Genomic DNA, 19570 nt, shown 5'->3' with positions numbered 1-19570 from the left:
TCTGTTTCTCTCTCCACAGATGCTGCCTGATCTGCTGAGTGTTTCCAGCATTTTCTGTTTCTATTTCACATTTCCAGCATCCGCAGTATTTTGCTTTCGTAAGGAATCTGTTGGACAGACCTATGCCAAATGCTTTCTGAAAGTCTAAATAAATTGCAGCATTATCTAGCATAGGGATTCACTACCAAATACAAAAGACCAAAATCTAGAGACTCTCAATTTTCTATCAATTTCCATTATCCACAAGGAGTGGCCCCTCTGCTGTGAGGTGTATGTTATTTTCATTGCTTATAATAGGACATGTTACCACCTACTTTTTCTGTAATGCCTTCAAAGAGGTTTGTCAGGCAGGATCTTCCCCTTCTAAATCCATACTAGTTGTTCCTTATAGCTATAATGATGTCCGGCCAATGAGTCAGATGGCTAACAGGTCAGATTTGACATTTAAAAACTTTTTTTAATTTACTGCCTTTGCTTTCATACAAACATATGAACAATGATGGACAGGCCATCGAGCCAGTCCCATATAATTGTGATACCTTGTTGTAATGAAATCTGTTTGTCTTGATCCTGTATTCGTTTTGCACTCATGTATATTACCCTCCCCCACTGTGTATAGTTTCACTTCCTCTTTCCCGACTAACCTGGGAGATTCCAGGTCTTGGCTCTTGGCTCCGCCCCTGACTTCTCTTACATAAAGATCCCAGGATCTGTATGACTCATTCCTGTGAACCAGTCGGCGTGTTGAGATGTTAGCTCTGATCTTAGTGATTAAAAGCCAACTTGTTTAAGTCTATAACTTCTAGTTTTGTGGTTATTGAAGGCCCATCAATTTTAATCACTAAAGAATACTAGGATGGATCGACTCCTAAAACCAGAGCGTCTGGACTTGGATCCACATTCTGCTGAAGCATCAAATCAATTTGGACACTGGCTCAAATGCTTCGAACTCTTCGCGGGGGCCTCATCCGCTAGCGAGGTACATAAACTGAGTCTACTGACTACTCGCGTAAGTCATCGGATTTATTCGTTCATCCGGGACGCCACCTCTTACACGGAGGCCATCACTATCCTGAAGGCCCAATACCAGAGGCCGGTAAACGAAGTGTACGCCAGACATCTGCTGGCTACACGCAGGCAGCGACCAGAGGAATCAATGGACGATTTCTTACAGGGCCTAAAGGACCTGGTCCGGGACTGTAAATGCAAGGCTGTGACGGCCAACGCGTACTCTGACGAATTGGTCCGCGATTCCTTCATCACGGGCCTCAAATCGAATTATATCCGGCAGAGACTGCTGGAGAAGGAGGTCCTGGACTTAAAAAAGGCAGTGGCCACTGCGCGATCGCTGGACGTGGCCCAGAGAAACTCTGACTCTTATTCTTCCGGCCATGCGGCCCTCACCGCCTCGTGTGCGCCGAGGGGGCCGCCGTCTTGGAATCAGCCATCTTCCCCATCCAGGTCTCAGACCAGCTCTACGCCGCCGGAGTCCCCACACAGAAGTTCACCCAGGAGTCCTACTACAGCGGCAATGTCTCGAGGCCCGAAATGCTACTTCTGCGGCCAGGCCAAGCACCCCAGACAACGATGCCCAGCGAAGGACGCTACATGCTTCAAATGCAAGAAAAAGGGGCATTTTAGCAAAGTCTGCAGGGGGAATCCGATTTCCAACTCTGTCACCGCCTCGTGCGTGCCGTGCGGGCCGCCATCTTGGGATCCGCCATCTTTTCCTGACTCAACGGCCGCCCAGGGCCCAACAGTGGCTTCGATCACGGTGGATCAATCTAGGCCACACCCGTTGACAAAATCCATGATGGACATACAGGTAAACGGGAATTTAACAAAATGTTTAATTGACTGTGGGAGTACCGAGAGTTTTATCCACCCTAGCCTGGTACGGCGGCACTCATTAACGGTAACCCCTACACGGAGCAGAATTGCTATGGCTGCTAAGCCCCACACTTTGGGCTACTGTGTGGTAACACTGACTGTAAAAGGCACGGACTACAAGGATTTTAAACTCCTCGTGATGCCAGAACTCTGTGTTAATGTAATCTTGGGCCTGGACTTCCAATGCCACCACGAAAGTGTCACGCTAGCATATGGCGGGTCCCAGCCGCCACTCACAGTCTTTGGCCTATCAACCTTAAAAATCAGCCCGCCCTCTTTATTCGCTAATCTCGCTCCGAACTGTAGGCCCATAGCGACCAAAAGTAGACGGTACAGTCTGGAAGACAGACACTTTTATCAAGGCGGAAGTGGACAGACTCCTGCGGGAAGGCATTATTGAATGCAGTACCAGCCCGTGGCGTGCCCAAGTAGTCATAGTTAAAAATAGTGAAAAGAAACGGATGGTAATTGACTACAGCCAGACTGTTAATATTTATACCCAGCTGGACGCCTACCCTTTACCCCGCATATCAGAAATGGTCAACCAGATTGCGCAATACCAAGTCTTCTCGACTATCGACCTCAAATCCACGTATCACCAGCTCCCCATTAGAACGGAGGACCGCCCATACACCGCCTTCGAGGCGAACGGGCGCCTCTACCATTTTCTCAGAGTGCCCTTCGGGGTAACAAATGGGGTCTCGGTCTTCCAACGTGAGATGGACCGCATGGTTGACGAGAATAAACTACAAGTTACCTACCCCTATCTGGACAATGACACTATCTGCGGGCACAACCAGCAAGACCACGATCTAAATCTTGCGAGATTTTTAAAAACTGCCCTAAAGCTGAATCTAACCTACAACGAAGACAAATGTGTCTTCAACACAACCCGTCTCTGTATCCTCGACTGTGTGGTGGAAGATGGGGTAATTGGACCGGACCCTGACCGATTACGCCCCCTAAAGGAACTGCCCCTGCCACACAATCCCAAAGCTTTAAAAAGGTGCCTGGGATTTTTTTCGTATTATGCCCAATGGGTGCCCAATTACTCTGATAAGGCCCGACCCCTCATTAAATCGACGTCCTTCCCACTATCAGCTGAAGCTTGGGAGGCTTTCACCAGTATTAAACAGGACATTGAAAGGGCTGCAGTGTGTGCAGTGGACGAAAGCATTCCCTTTCAAGTCGAAAGCGATGCGTCAGACTTTGCCTTAGCTGCGACCCTCAATCAGGCTGGGAGACCTGTGGCCTTCTCCCGAACCCTTCAGGGACCTGAAATCAGGCACTCTTCTGTCGAGAAGGAGACACAGGCTATAGTGGAGGCAGTGCGGCACTGGAGACACTACCTAGCCGGCAAACGTTTCACCCTGCTCACCGACCAGCGGTCGGTGGCTTTCATGTTTAATAACAAACAAAGGGGGAAAATCAAGAATGACAAAATACTCAGGTGGAGGATCGAACTATCCACGTTCGACTATGATATTATGTACCGGCCGGGAGCCCTTAATGAACCCCCAGACGCCCTATCGCGGGGAATGTGTGCCAGCATTCATACGGACAAATTACAGGGTCTCCACAACGACCTCTGTCACCCAGGGGTCACCCGACTATACCATTTTATAAAGTCCCGCAATCTGCCCCACTCCATCGAGGTGGTCAGGGCAATGACCAGAGCCTGCCGCATCTGTGCGGAATGCAAGCCTCGTTTCTACAGGCCTGACCGTGCACACCTTATCAAAGCCACACGGCCATTCGAGCGCCTAAGTCTGGACTTCAAGGGACCCCTTCCCTCTGCCGACCGTAACGTATACTTCCTCAATATCATTGATGAATATTCCCACTTCCCCTTCGCCATTCCCTGCCCAGACATGACCAGTGCCATGGTCATCAAGTGTCTCTGTAATCTATTCTGCATGTTTGGCATGCTGAACTACATACACAGCGATAGGGGGACGTCATTCATGAGTGACGAGCTGCGCCAGTTCTTGCTCTCGAAGGGGATAGCCACTAGCAGAACCACTAGCTACAACCCCCGGGGTAATGGGCAAGTGGAAAGGGAGAATGCTACTGTTTGGAAGGCTGTCACGTTAGCCTTAAAGTCAAAAGGTCTTCCGACCTCCCGCTGGCAGGAAGTCCTCCCAGACGTGCTCCACTCCATAAGGTCTCTGTTATGTACTGCCACTAACGCTACCCCTCACGAAAAGATGTTCGTTTTCCCCCGGAAATCCACCTCGGGCATATCTCTACCCGCGTGGCTGACGTCTCCGGGGACAGTACTATTGCGGAAGCACATGAGAGGCCATAAAACGGACCCCCTTGTGGAAAAGGTACAGCTCCTCCATGCAAACCCTCAGTACACCTATATCGAATACTCTGACGGGCGAGAAGACACTGTTTCCATAAAAGACCTCGCTCCCTCGGGGAGCGGAGAGAACGATGGGAGACTACCCGATGAAGGCCTACACTACAAAGAGACAGGACGCCCAGAGGTATCAATACCCAACTTTAACCTGGAGGACACTGCAGATAACCTGGAAGACACTGCAGAGGCCCGGACAGCGGAGGAACCAGAATCCACTCCCCTAGAGGCACCCCAACCGGCTTTGCGCCGATCACTGAGAACTGCAAAACCTCCTGACAGACTCACTTATACCAACTTTTAAGAAACATCACCCCGATGGACTAAATCTATAGAAGAGGTGAATGTAATGAAATCTGTTTGTCTTGATCCTGTATTCGTTTTGCACTCATGTATATTACCCTCCCCCACTGTGTATAGTTTCACTTCCTCTTTCCCGACTAACCTGGGAGGTTCCAGGTCTTGGCTCTTGGCTCCGCCCCTGACTTCTCTTACATAAAGATCCCAGGATCTGTATGACTCATTCCTGTGAACCAGTCGGCGTGTTGAGATGTTAGCTCTGATCTTAGTGATTAAAAGCCAACTTGTTTAAGTCTATAACTTCTAGTTTTGTGGTTATTGAAGGCCCGTCACTTGTGTATCACAATATATACACTCCACCCCACCCGAAACCATGTGATCTCCTGGGAGAGGCAAAAAAAGATAAAAAACCTAGGCCAATTTGAGGGAAAAAAATCTGGGAAATTCCTCTCTGACCCATCTGGGCAATCGAAACTAGTCCAGGATCACTCCGGCCCTGAATTTGTTGCAGTACCTACCTTGTGTAAGAGGTGATCTCCGCCCCACCTGTAAGGCTGGGGCTTCTTTAAACTGGTTTAAAGTAATTTTCCTGGTCTTGCAGCCTTTGCCTGCACTCAGACCAATCCCAATAAAACCAATTTTAAAACAGTGGTTTCGAATCGCTACCCCACCTTCCAGTTCGGACTGCAGGGCTTATAATTGTTGATATTAAAACAGACACGTGGTTTGGATGAGAGAAAAATCAAGTTTTATTAACTAAAAGAAACTATAATCAAAATATCAAACTATCCCACACGAACACAGTAATTACAGTAAAATGCTTAAAATGGGGTAAGGCAGACGGCAAAACCGAGGGGTAAGGGACTACAATGTTGATTAAACAATCTTAGCAATATCCCCTTAAATTACCATCCCCCCAAACTCCCTACTCGGTTGCTATGCTGAGGAGTCAGAAACTTTGATCACATGTGGTCCAGCGAAGTGAGAGGGAGAGAGAGAGAAGCTCACCTGTAGTCCCAGGAAGTAAAAGAGAGAGATAGTTTCTCAGCAGCTATCTTATATATCTGGTGAGCCCCCCCTCCCCCCTGCTGTATGCCTGTCTGGGAAATTCGCGCCCAAAAAGTTCCAATTCATAAGAGAAAAGCTGTGATTGGCTAACTCAAAGTGGTTGGACTGGGTTAGAGTCTGCACTGTGGGGCCGAAATATTCCCGCCCACTTCCGGAGTTCACCTGGGCTAAAACAAAAGAGAAATGCAGCAGCCCTATAGTCCAATGCTGGGTGATTTAAAAACCCATTCATTGCTACTATGCATATGAAAAGTCCTGTCCAGGGTTTCAGTCTCTCTGTGTGTCTGAGTAGTTCTGAATGACTGTGTCAACATTAGTACGATAGCAAAATACTGCAGATGTTGGAAATCCGAAATAACAACAGAAAATGCTGGAAAAACTCAGCAAGTCAGGCAACATCCGTGGTAGCAGTTTCAAGTCCATTGTCTTGCGGTGAATTCTCAAGTGGGCTAATCTCTTGAGTAAATAAACAACTTCAAGTGCTTCTGAAGGGTACCTCCCTTTTTTTGATTGGCAGGTCTGACTCACAGCCCCTGTATCCGCCCACTTTTTCACAGACAACATTACAAGCTGTACAGGCTTTCAGAAACCCCACGGTTCTTGGCCAATGCTTTCTGTGGCTATTTTAAAACCTTTTGTGATTGCCCAAACTCCAGGGAACGATTTTATTGATAATGTACTGTCTTCGGATGTGCGAATAATTTCCACAGAGCTCCACGACTCCCGTGTTGTCCACGTTCTTTCCATCTCAGAACAGTCTTTCATGGTTCTGAGTATGCTTTAAAACATTGATCTGACCCAGAGGCAATTCAAAACACATAAATCTTCATCCACGATGTGGACCAATGTTTTCAAATCTTCAGGGAAATAGAGGAAATTTTGCGAACCCCTACACACCCAGAAACAGGTCCAGCTCTCGCTTGAAGGAATTCAGCAAATCGGCGTCCACCGCACGAGCCCGCAGCCTTTTCCAGAGGTTCACTATTCTCTGGGAAAAGATCCACCTCCTGGCATCTAACCTAGGTCTGGCCTTATACAACTTAAATTTGTGACCCCTGGTCCTCCCTAACCTATTTAATTGGAACAAACTGTCAACTGGAACACAATCAATTCCCTTCATTATCTTATAAACCTCAATCAGATCACCTCTATAGTCTACGCTTTTCTAAAGTGTTTTTGTCTATCTTGATAACCAAGATTCTTTAAACTGGGAATTAGGCCCTCCTCTGCACCCTTTCCAAAGCCTCAATATCACCCACCATGTGAGGAGACCGAAACTGGACACAGTATTCCAAGTGCAGCCTGACTAAGGTCTTGTACAAAGACAAAATATAATGCCTTGTCTTATACTCAATTGTCCTATAGATACACCCTAACACCCAATTTGTTCTATTGCTTCACAGCATTGCTCATGTACCTTTAAAGATGTATACAATAGAAAGCCCAAATCTCTTTCTATCTCCACCTTCTTTAATGCTTTTCCCTGAAGGGTGTATGAATGTTGAGCATTTTTCCTGCTCACATGCATAACACTGCATTTATCTAAGTTATACATCATTTGCCAGTCATGAGCCCAATCGCCCAACACACTAAGATCTGCCTGAAGCAGACGAGCGTCGTCTCCCCCAGTCTCAATACTCGCACAGATCTTCTTGGTATCATCAGCAAATTTGCAGATTGTTCTCCAACACCTACATCCAGATCATTTATAAAAATAGTACAGAGCAACGATCCCAGACCGATTTCTGTGGGACACCACTGGTGACCGGTCTCCAAACAGATCCAAATCCATCTATAACTACTTTTTGCCTACGTCCTGCCAGCCAGTTATCAATCCAACTCAATATATTACCACTAATATACCAGAAGCTTCGATTTTATTGAGAAGCCTCTTGTGCAGTACCTTATCAAAAGCTTTTTGGAAATCTAAGTAGACAGTGTCTACTGGACTTCCCTCATCCACCAACTTTGTAACTTCTTCAAAAAATGGAATTAGATTTGCAAGACAGACCTTTTTATAAAGCCATGTTGAGTGTGCGTAACATGTCCCTCTCTATCTAAGCATTCATATATTGCATCCTTAATGATTCCCTCAGGCATCTTACCTATTACTGATGTTAAACTAATGGGCCTATAGTTACCCGTGTCTGGCTTGTCACCTTTTTTATAGATGAGGACTACATTAAACACCTCCTTCCAGTCTATAGGAACCATTTCAGAGTGTAGTGAGCTATTAAAAATACAGGCTAGGGGTTCACACAGTCCCATCTCTCTGAGGACCCTTGGGTGGATATCAGCTGGCCCGACTGCTCGATCTATTTTCAAGTTCTTAATTCTTTCTAAAACAATATGTTCATTTATATTAATACTCGTTTTGTTAGTAACATTATTAAATTCTAATAGGCGAGCATCATCTTCAAGGGTGAAGACCGATGCAAAGTACTCATTTAATATTTCTGCCATACCCAGTGAGTCCTTTGTAATCTGTCCTTGATCTGTTCAGTGGCCTAATACAGTCTCTGACTCTTCACATAACTGAAAAAGCTTTTCCCATTACTTCCACAGTTGTTTACAATCCTTTTTTCCATTAGCCTTTTTGCTGATCTAATAGCAGCCTTCGTTTTCTTTAGTTCTAAAGTGAACTGGGAGCATTTGGATGAAGCCAGTGGAATAGAGCTGTACTTAAGGGTCTCTACATGCATCCAGATTGTTTAGTCATCAGTGAGCTAATAACTAAACACATTTTTTGGTAGACTGCATTGGGCAAGACGAAGAAATTGAAGGCAGATGATGATGCGTTGCCAAGAACAGACGTTCGCTGGATGTCTGAGAGTGGGATAATCGATGCATATGTCCTGATGGGTCCCAGTGCTTTTGATGTTTTCAACCAGTATTCAAGGCTGACAGGTATGATGATGACTGATTGTAAGCAAATAAGGCATGTCTCCCATCAAAAACCAGGCAGGATGCAGAGCACTGCAATCAGTAGGGCAAGACATGTTCCCAGCAATGCTTTTATGAGTATATTAAGGTGCCAAACTTACTTACACAGTATAATGTTAATACAGTGCAGTTTATTAGTTTGATGGAGTACATTTGTGAACAGGGTAATGTTGTACAATTATTGAGTTATATTATTGTGTTCGTGGAAATTTACTATTCTTAGTAAATTCACATTCAAGTGACTATTTCCAACAACCAACGAGTAAAATTTTTTGTTCCCCGAGATGTTCCCCTTTCCCTCGTCTCCCCTCCTTTCCTGAAGCTACTGATTCATGCTGGGGTACAGTTCTGTAAGTGACAAATACCCTCTTGTACCTTGCCCAAATGGCTGTTTACATGTTTGAATCTAGATAGTGAGAGTGGGCAGGTAAATTGACTGTGTGGGGCAATGCAGTTGAACCCAATACAAAAGCAAAATACTGCGGATGCTGGAAATCTGAAATAAAGACATCTTTAACTTTTTCCAGTTCTGATGAAAGGTCATCGACCTGAAACGTTAACTCGTATTTCTCTCTTCACAGATGCTGCCTGACTTGCTGAGCATTTCCAGTAGTTGAACCCAATCCTGTCCTCACCAAACATTCACACTCTCTAGTTGGAGTTACTGGATTGGCGAACAGGAGGGAGGGTTGTTGGCTGATTTTCCTCTTCCTAGCCCGGAGAGATTGAGACCAACTTTAGCACTCCAGCTAATAGCAGCAAACTCAGCACAATCCAGCGATTGGGCCTGGGATCCTCTGGCTTGATTGGATCAGCAGCACACGTAGTGCTGTCTTGATCCACTCAGTCTTCGGGGGAGCTGATCGCTTCTTGTAAAGACTGTAAAAGGTGATTTCCTTGCTGGATTGTTGAATACTGTTATGCTTGGCCCCCAGGTCCTCAGGCACTTCCTCCTCTGTTTGCACTGGGCCACCACCAGTGCCGCTACAGCTACAAGGATGAAAATGACGTTAAGCAAGTGGACGCTGGCTTTGACGTGCACGACATTCCTTATGATACCATCTGGCTGGACATTGATCACACCGAAGGGAAACGCTACTTCACCTGGGACAAGACAAAATTTCCCAACCCTCGAGAAATGCAGGAGCACCTACGAGCCAAGGATCGGAAGGTGAGCATGACAGAATACAGCAGGCCAGCACACACAGTGTGTGTAGGCCAGCAAACCTATTTGTATAATACACACATGCAGGATATTATGGGTTCTATAGGGGTGGAGGACTGTTTAAATAATTCCGTCCTCCTCTCCTGAAAGTGGTTACTCACGCTGGAGTATATTTCCATTAGCACTGGCCATGCTCTGTTATCTTGCTCAATGGCCATTATTTATGTATGAGTCTAGACAATGAGTGTCAGCAGGCTGTTTGACCATGGAGGACATAAGGCCAAGACCCATTCTGTCTTTGTCTAACATCCACACACTCGCTCTTTCCAGCGTGGACTGCTAAACATTGGTCAAGAGTGGAGACCACTGGGTGATTTTTACCCTTAATAGCAGGAATGCTAAGGCCCATTGTAGTGCCCCTTGCTCAGCTAGCACGCAAACCAAACCTGGCACCTTCCTGCTCCGAATGATGGCGTGATGGGCTGGATGGCCTCCTTCTGTGCTGTAAGACTCTCTGAATGGCTCAGCTCACTGGATAAGCTGACTGAGCCACTGGAGTGCCCTGAATCACAGGGTTTGATACTGTTTTTTTTAATTAAATATATTTTCACACTTGAGCTGTGAAGTCCCTGCTGCTCAGATGGCAGTTTTCGAATCCAAGGGGACAATTCCTGATTCAAGAGAGTTCTGAAAGATCATGACTAGAGCATCTACAATTTCCTCACTTACTTCTTATGTCCACCCTGGGGCGGAAACCATCAGGTCCTGGAGATTTATCCATCTTTAGTCTCTTTTTTTCCTTTATTACCATTTTTTTAAACTTATATTAAATCAAGTAAGTTCCTCCCCTTGATTTAGTTTTAGTTTTCCTCGTATCTCTGGTACTTTATCCTCATCCTCTACTGTGAAGACAGATACAAAGTAAGTATTTAACAAGTCTTCCGTTTTCTGATTTTCAATTACATTATGGCTAACATTTAAGGAATGAATGCATGAATTGCAACAGTTATACATTCCTTTCTGGCGCAAAAACACAAAAGGAAATGCGGCCCAACCATGGCTAACAAAAGAAATTAAGGATAGCATTAGATCCAAAGAGGAGTCATATAAAGTTGCCAGAAAAAGTAGCAAGCCTGAGGATTGGGAGCAGTTCAGAATTCAGCAAAAAAGGACCACGAGATTGATTAAAAGGGGAAAAATAGAGTAGGAGAGTAAACTTGCAAGGAACATAAAAGCGGATTGTAAAAGCTTCTACAAGTATGTAAAAAGAAAAAGATTAGTGAAGACAAATGTAGGTCCCTTACAGTCAGAAACGAGAGAATTTATAATGGGGAACAAGGAAATGGCAGAGCAATTAAACAAATACTTTGGTTCTGTCTTCATGGTAGAGGACACAAATAACTTCCCAGAAATGCTAAGGAACCAAGGGGGAGAAAGTCGGTATCACCCCATTTGGGGTGCAATTATTGGCCGGGCGCAAAGTTTAGCGCCTGGCGCTAATTATCGACTCCGACAGCAAACTTGGCTTCTAGTGCCCTTGGAGGTGATTGGAGCGCTAAATCAGGCGCTACACACCTCTCTTAAGGTGCTAATGCCGAGGAGCGAGGCGCTACCTCAGAGCGCTGGTGAAGCTCATGTGATGTCAGTCAGCAATGGAACACAGACACACCGGCGCCGGCCAGTTCTTAAAGGGGAGGGTCAATCTTGCTCTCCATCCAAACCCTGCTCATTGCAGCCTTGAATCTCGGCCTGAAGAGACCTGTACATCAAATCTGCTGGAAAGAACAAGAGAGGCCCAGAGAAAGAGCTCAGAGTGCAGTCCCCATAGTCTCTTCTAAATCGATGCAAGGAAGATCAAATCAAAATGAACCTGCAAAGTGCTGCTCAGTACCCAAAACTCCTCAACACAGCGCTGAATATCTCCAGAAGTCTCTCTCTCTCTCTCTCAGAATGCGTGGTGCAAAAATGTCGCCGACGTAAAAAGGCAGGAAGCGGTCACCTTTAAATAACGTTCCCCCAGTCCCTTCCCGACTGCAAAACGTTCCCCTCAACCTGTCGTTGCTAGCGGCAGGCGGTAAGGCAGGGGGCGCCACTCAATATCCGGCCTGGGGCGTTGCACGCTCAACTAACGTCATGATCTGCGGGCACAGGAGATCGTGGAGGTAGTGTTCAGCACCGCCACAAAATATCTGGTCAATTTCGCGAGCGGCGCAAACATCGCCGCGCCCGGGCGCTAGTTGCTTTGCGCCCCATTAGCGCCCTCTTAAGGTGCTAACGGGAGGCGCAAACCAACCAAATTTTCCCCCCAAGGGTCTAGTGAGAAGGAGGAATTAAAGAAAATTAGTATTAGTAAAAAAAATAGTGCTGGAGAAATGAATGGGACTGAAAGCTGATACATCCCCAGGGCCTGATAATTTGCATCCCAGAGCACTAAAAGAGGTAGCCATGGAAATAGTGGCTGCATTGGTTGTCATCTTCCAAAATTCTATAGATTATGGAACAGTTCCTGCAGATTGGAGGGTGGCAAATGTAGCCCCACTGTTTAAAAAAGGAGGGAGAGAGAAAACAGAGCCTAACATCAGTAGTAGGGAAAATGCTAGAATCTATTATAAAGGATATGATAACAGGACACTTAGAAAATATCAACGGGATTAGACAAAGTCAGCATGGATTTATGAAAGAGAAATCATGTTTGACAAACCTACTGGAGTTTTTTGAAGATGTAACTGGTAGAATAGATAAGGGAGAACCAATGGATGTGGTGTATTTGGATTTTCAGAAGGCCTTTGATAAAGTCCCACATAAGGGCCTAGATTTTCAGTGTGCCGTGAGGCGGGCTTTTAGGCAGGCGGGGGGCAAAAATCCCGAATTTGGGGGTCCCGACACCATCCCGTCCAAAACCCGCCTCCACGTAAGTTTCAGAGGAAGCGGGTACCCGCCCCGCACTGGGACCCGCCGACCCGAGGCGGGAAGGGATTAGTGCCAATTAACTGCCCGTTAACAGGTAGTTAACAGGCAGTTTTTAGCCTAATCCCTATTTTGAAGGGTATCGTGTGGGATTCCCGACGGCTCCAAACCACGCCAGGTTAGAGCAGGCGGGCCGTCGGGTTGAAGGACTTGGAGGGGTCACGATGTCGGTGTTCAGATGAGTGATCGGTGCATGAGTGCAAAGGTAAGTGTGTTTGGTGTGTCTAAAGTGTGTAAAGAAGTTTAAATTACCTGTACTTACCTTAACAGCCTTTCTTCCTGTAGGCGTCGGGAGTCCATCACTCAGCTGGCACTGAAAGCTGAATGGCTGCGAGCTGTCAAAAGTGACAGCCTTCAGCTTTTAGTGCCGGTGAGAGTTCTAACTGAGTCTGTGTAGAAGGACTCAGGTTAGAAGTCAGACTGTCAGTGTTTGACAGCTTCAAACAGCTGTGAAACACTGATATTTCATCTGTCAAGACCTCTTGACAGATGAAATTTCAGTCTGTGACGTCACCTGTTGCCGGGTGGCCCTTAATTGGCCTGCTGAGCCCGCTGGGCGGGCTCAACAAGGTCAAACAAGGGAAAATCGCGTGGATTGGCCGGACGTCGATGTGGGTGGGACTAAAACCCAAAAGTTGTAGTCCCGCCTCCTTCCCGACAGCTTAATGAAAATCGACCTCAAGAGGTTAGTGTGCAAAATTAAAGCACATGGGATTAGGGGATACTGGCATGGATTGAAAATTGGTTAACAGACAGGAAACAGAGAGTAGGAATAAATGGGTCTTTTTCAGGGTGGCAGGCGGTGACTAGTGGGGTACCGCAGGGATCAGTGCTTGGGCCCCAGCTATTCACAATATATATCAATGATTTGGATGAGGGAACCAAATGTAATATTTCCAAGTTTGCTGACGACACAAAACTAGGTGGGATTGTGAGTTGTGAGGAGAATGCAAAGAGACTTCATGGCGATTTAGACAAGTTGAGTGAGTGGGCAAATACATGGCAGATGTAGTACAACGTGGATAAATATGAAGTTATCCATGTCGGTAGGAAAAACAGAAAAGCAGAGTATTATATAAATGGTGATAGATTGGGAAATGTTGATGTACAAAGGCACCTGGGTGTCCTTGTAAACCAGTCACTGAAAGCAAACATACAGGTGCAGCAAGCAGTTAGGAAGGCAAATGGTATGTCGGCCTTCATTGCAAGAGGATTTGAGTACAGGAGCAAGGATGTCTTACTACAGTTATACAGGGCCTTGGTGAGACCACACCTGGAGTACTGCGTGCAGTTTTGGTCTCCTTACCTAAGAAAGGATATACTTGCCATAGAGGGAGTGCAGCGAAGATTCACCAGACTGATTCCTGGGATGGCAGGATTGTCGTACGAGGAGAGATTGGGTCGACTAGGCCTGTATTCACTAGAGTTTAGAAGAATGAGAGGGGATTTCATTGAAATGTATAAAATTCTGACAGGGCTAGACAGACTGGATGCAGGGAGGATGTTTCCCTGGCTGGGGGGTCTAGAACAAGGGGGTCACAGTCTCAGGATACGGGCAAGACATTTAGGACTGAGATCAAGAGCAATTTCTTCACTCAGAGGGTGGTGAAGCTGTGGAATTCTCTACCACAGAAGGCTGTGGAGGCCAAATCACTGAATATATTTAAGAAGGAGATAGATAGGTTTCTAGACACTAAAGGCATCAAGGAGTATGTGGAGAGAGCGGGAACATGGTATTGAGATGGAGGATCAGCCATGATCATATTGAATGGCGGAGCAGGGCCGAATGGCCTACTCCTGTTCCTATTTTTCTATGTTTCTAGTATCACCTGCGTCTGTCCTTAAGGTTCCCACATTACTTTTAGCTACCCCATTTTTCTTTATAAACTTGTAAAAACATTTAGTGTTGTCCTTGTTATTCATTGCAAGTTTTTTAATTCTCTTAATGCCTGTTTTACAGCTCCAACTACTTTCTTTGTATCCCTTTCTGATCTTTATATCTGTCCCAGTCTGTGGGACCTCCACTGTTCTTTATATTTGTATAAGCCCTTTCCTTTAATTTTACACTTTCTCTCACATCGTTTGTTGACAAAGGTTATTTAATTACACACGTAAATTTAGGGGTCTGTACAGGTTTTGTATTGAACCAAATACTTCTTTGAACACCTCCCACTGTTCATCTGTATTTTTACTCGTTAACAGTTCTGCCCAGTCTACTGTGATCAATTTTTGCCTCATCCCCTCAAAGTCAGCCATACCTAAATTTAAAACCTTGGTTCATGACTCACTCTTCTCCCTCTCAAACCTAATATCAAATTCAATCATGTTATGGTCACTGTTTGCTAGGTGTTCCCATACCGTTAGATTGTTGATTAATTCTGTCTCATTACTCATCACTAAATCTAAGATAGCCTGTTCTCTTGTTGGTTCAAGATCATATTGGCCCAGATTTTGCTGGAGCGTAGCATCTGCCCTTTTAGTTAGACCTGATCGTGTGCACTAAGGTTTTTAAATTTTTTGCCCACAAATTTGCTGGAAGTGCGAGCTGATATTGGTGCAACAGCAACAGGGCATCTGGGACCTTGGTGAACAACGGGACAAACAGGGTATCTCCTTAACTAATGAGATTTAAGGATTGGGAAATAAACAGCAAGGACTGAGAAGGAAGGTGAATTAGAGTGGGTGAATTCAATGTCAAATCAAATATAGAAAGAGAAATAAAGAGAGGGAAAGAAAGATTGGATTAAGAGAGAAAAATGAAACACAAAGGAAAAGTAAGAATTTTTTTTTTTAATTAACATTTAAAAAATCTCTAACAACAATTCACAACCTGAAGGAATGAGAGTCCACACTTTTAATTATTCACTTTCTCGGCAAGAGAGGTTGGTTGGCAGTCATTAACAATTATCATGTCATTAAAAGGGTTAAAAGGGTACACACACTGTTAATTACTGGACTTAATTTCCTGTGGTGAGTTGAATAGGCAATTAAAGTGCAAATACAGCAACTTCATGAAAATCATGAGGCGTTTAAGGGTGAGATGAAGTTTTTGCAAAGCTAATGGCGGAGCAGCGCAATTCAGCCAGCAATTTGTGGTGATTGGCAGTTCACAGGGTATCGCTTCCTCAGCACAAGTTGCAGGTCGATTTGCACACTAGCAACGGCACACATCGTTCACACGCTGGTATTTTGTCAGCAAATTCTGGGCCATAGTTCCAGAGACTGTCACAAATACGCTCAAACAATTCACTGCCTTTGGGACCCAAACTGTTCTGCTTCTCGCAGTCAATGGAAAATTAAATTCTTGCATCATTACCACTCTTTTTGCAGCAAGCTTCTCTGATCTCTGTATTGATGCATCTTGCTACTTTATCACTGCTATCAGGATGTCTGTAGACAACTCCCACTGAAGACTAGCATCCTTTTCTATTCCTCAATTTTACCCAGAGCGATTCTACTGCTTGCTCATCCTTACTGATATCCCCTCTTTCTAATGTTGTAATAGTGTCCTTTATCAATACTACTACTCCTCCTTTTCCAATTTCTCTGTCCTTTCCAAAGACCTTATAACCTGGAATATTTATCCCCCAGTCATACCCAGTTTGTAGCCAGGTTGGCCTCTACGTCATACCCTTTAAGCTGGATTTGTGTTTCTAATTCCCTTGTTTTAGTCCTTATGCGATGTGCATCGTGCATTTGTGTATAGAACTCTTATTTGGGCAACAGACTCTACCCTGGCCTTTTGCCCTGATGCTGTTTTTCTCACACTTTTAGCCTATCACAGTTCTTATTTTTCATCACTCCTGCATTCATATAGCACCTTCATTGACCTCAGGACATTCCAAAGCGCTTCACAGCCAATGAAGTACTTTTGAAGTATAATCACTATTGTAATGCAGGAAACACAATAGTCAGTTGTGCACACCAAGGTGCCACAGACAGAAGTAAGATAAATGATCAGATAATTTGTTTTCTGGGATTGGTTTAGGGATAAATGTTCGCCAGGAGACCAGGAGAACTCCCTTGCTCTTCTTCGAATATTGGCATGGGATCTTTTACATCCACCTAAGAGGTCAGTTGGAGCTCTGGTTTAACGTCTCATCCGAAAGACTGCACCTTTGACAGTGTAGCACTCCCTTAGTACTGCACTGAAGTGTCAGTGTCTCTGGAGTGGGGCGTGAATCAATACCTTCAGAGGATGAGAGGGAAAATTCGGTGGAATAAAACACACCATTCCATTCCTTTAGACATTCTGATACTGGGTTTACACTGAATCACTGTCTTCTCTTGTGTCTCCAGCTGGTGGTTGTCAGTGACCCTCACATCAAAGTGGATAAGAAGTACCCATTCTACTGCGAGGCCAAATCCAAGAAGTACTTTGTGATGGATAAAGATGGTGAGGAGTACCAGGGCTCCTGCTGGCCAGGTAAGGGAAGAGTTAAAACACTTGAGTAATGAATTTTCTTTGAATTTCTTAATTCGTAACTAAAGAGTAATAATTATTTTTACTATTCAGGCATCAAACTTTGCCAAAGGTGTACGCGACAACATTTCTCAGTATTTCACATTGCTTTATTTCTAGTTTTCTGCCCTCTCTCTCTCTCTCTTGAAGTTTTCTGTGGTGCGGAGGTTCAGTTTGATCAGGCATATAAGAAATAGGAGCAGGAATAGGCCACTTGGCCCCTCGAACCTGCTCCGCCATTCAGTAAGATCATGGCTGATCTTGGGCTCAAAGCCACTTCCCCGCCCACTCCCCATATCCCTTCACTCCCTTATCTTGCAAAAATTTGTCTATCTCCACCTTAAATGTATTTAATGACCCAGCCTCCACAGCTCTCTGAGGCAGAGAATTCCGCAGATTTATGACCCTCTGAGAGAAGAAATTCCTCCTCATCTCAGTTTTAAAAGGGCAACCCTTTATTCTAAAACTGTGCCCCCGCTTTCTAGATTTCCCCACGAGGGGAAACATCCTCTCTGCATCTACCTTATCGTGCCCCCTCAATATCTTATATGTTTCAATAAGATCACCTCTCATTCTTCTAAATTCCAATGAGTATAGGCCCAGCCTGCTCAACCTTTCTTCATAAGTCAACCCCCTCATCTCTGGAATTAACCTAGTGAATCGTCTCTGAACTGCCTCCAATGCAAGTATATCCTTCCTTAAATAAGGAGACCAAAACTGTACGCAGTACTCCAGGTGTGGTCTCACCAATACCCTGAACAGTTGTATCAGGACTTCCCTGCTTTTATACTCCAGCCCCTTTGAAATAAAGGCCAACATTCCATTTGCCTTTTAGATTACTTGCTGTACCTGTATGCTAATGTTTTGTGTTTCATGCACAAGGACCCCCAGGTCCCTCTGAACTGTAGCATTTTGTAACCTCTCTCCATTTAAGTAATAATTTGCTTTTTTATTTTTCCTGCCAAAGTGTATAACCTCGCACTTTCCCACATTATACTCCATCTGCCAAATGTTTGCCCACTCACTTAGCCTGTCTATATCCCTTTGCAGGTTCTTTGAGTCCTCTGCACAACTTGCTTTCTCACCCATCTTTGTATCATCCGCAAACTTGGCTACATTGCACTCGGTCCCTTCATCCAAGTCATTAATGTAGATTGTAAATAGTTGAGGCTCGAGCACCGATCCCTGTGGCACCCCACTAGTTACCGTTTGTCAACCGGAAAATGACCCATTTATCCCGACTCTCTGCTTTCTGTTAGTTAGCCAATTCTCTAGCCATGCTAATATATTACCCCCAATTCCGTGAGCTCTTATCTTATGCAGTAACCTTTTATGTGGCACCTTATCGAATGCCTTCTGGAAATCCAAATACACTACATCTACTGGTTCACCTTTGTCCACCCTGCTCGTTACCTCCTCAAAGAACTCCAGCAAGTTTGTTAAACATGATTTCCGTTTCATAAAACCATGCTGACTCTGCTTGACTGTATTATGATTTTCCAAATGCCCTGCTACTGCTTCCTTAATGAAGGACTCCAGCATTTTCCCAACGACAGATATTAGGCTAACTGGTCTATATGTTGCGTTTGCAAAGATAATCCAGAGGCCGTATGCAGAGCTCAGTTCATGTTGCTTTTAATGGCTGATCCAAACACCTCTTCCAGGCAAAAGCAATCGAATACCTATATCCAATGTCAGACACAATACAACGATAACAGCACTATCAAACTCCATGTGCTCAGGCCAAGGCAATCGAGTACCTATCACCAATGTCAGACATAACATTTCCTCCCCCCTCACAGAATTTCAAACATGAAATGTAGTGACAAAGTCCTGTAGGTGGCCAGGGCGAGAATGTGTACGAACAGGCCGAGGTGCGGACTGGTGAAGAGCAGGCCAAAGTGGGGACTGGTGAGGAGCAAGCTGAGGCACAATATCTGCTTGAGGGTTGGCTGGCTGAGCCACATATGCATCCCGCCACTCTGGGGGTAAGGCTTGGGGATTAGGTCCGTATAATCCCGCATCAGGGGGTGGTGGCACCTTCCGAAGGCGGCTGGCATGCCACCGAGAGCCGTCAGTGAGGCAGAAAGTGGCTGGTCCAAGTTGGCGGCTGATTTGGAGAGGGGAGGACCAGAATGAGGCCATCTTATTGTTGCGGTGAGGCCTGCGGACTCTGACCCAATCGGAGACTGAGATGTTGGGCGCCTTGGCCCTCTTCGACTGGTCGAAGCGGAGTTTCATCTTCTCCTGCTGTCTAGTGACTGTGGCTTGAGCCGGTGGAGCAGGGCTCTGAGTTAGCGAGGGGCGGAGCCTGCCAAGGGGCAGCATGAGCTCACGGCCTAGCATGAGGGATGCGGGTGAGACCCCTGTAGTGGAATGCTGGGAGGGTCTGTAGTGCAGCAGTGTGTGGAGG

General features: G+C 45.4%; 1 protein-coding gene across 1 annotated transcript in view; it reads left to right on the top strand.

Annotated features, from left to right (window-relative positions):
* LOC147109667 (neutral alpha-glucosidase C-like) overlaps window positions 1-19570 on the top strand; it is a 205396-nt gene that overhangs the window by 111097 nt on the left and 74729 nt on the right. Inside the window, exons 10-12 of the mRNA XM_086002347.1 lie at window positions 8374-8527; window positions 9499-9734; window positions 16995-17121. Of these exons, the coding sequence (XP_085858473.1) occupies window positions 8374-8527; window positions 9499-9734; window positions 16995-17121 (517 nt within the window). The remainder of the gene's footprint in view (window positions 1-8373; window positions 8528-9498; window positions 9735-16994; window positions 17122-19570) is intronic.

The sequence above is a fragment of the Somniosus microcephalus genome, chromosome 12 (genome assembly GCF_052327205.1).
Source record: "Somniosus microcephalus isolate GS21.2 chromosome 12, FLI_Smic_1.0, whole genome shotgun sequence".
NCBI lineage: Eukaryota > Metazoa > Chordata > Chondrichthyes > Squaliformes > Somniosidae > Somniosus > Somniosus microcephalus.
This window is presented reverse-complemented; position numbering and strand designations above follow the sequence as displayed.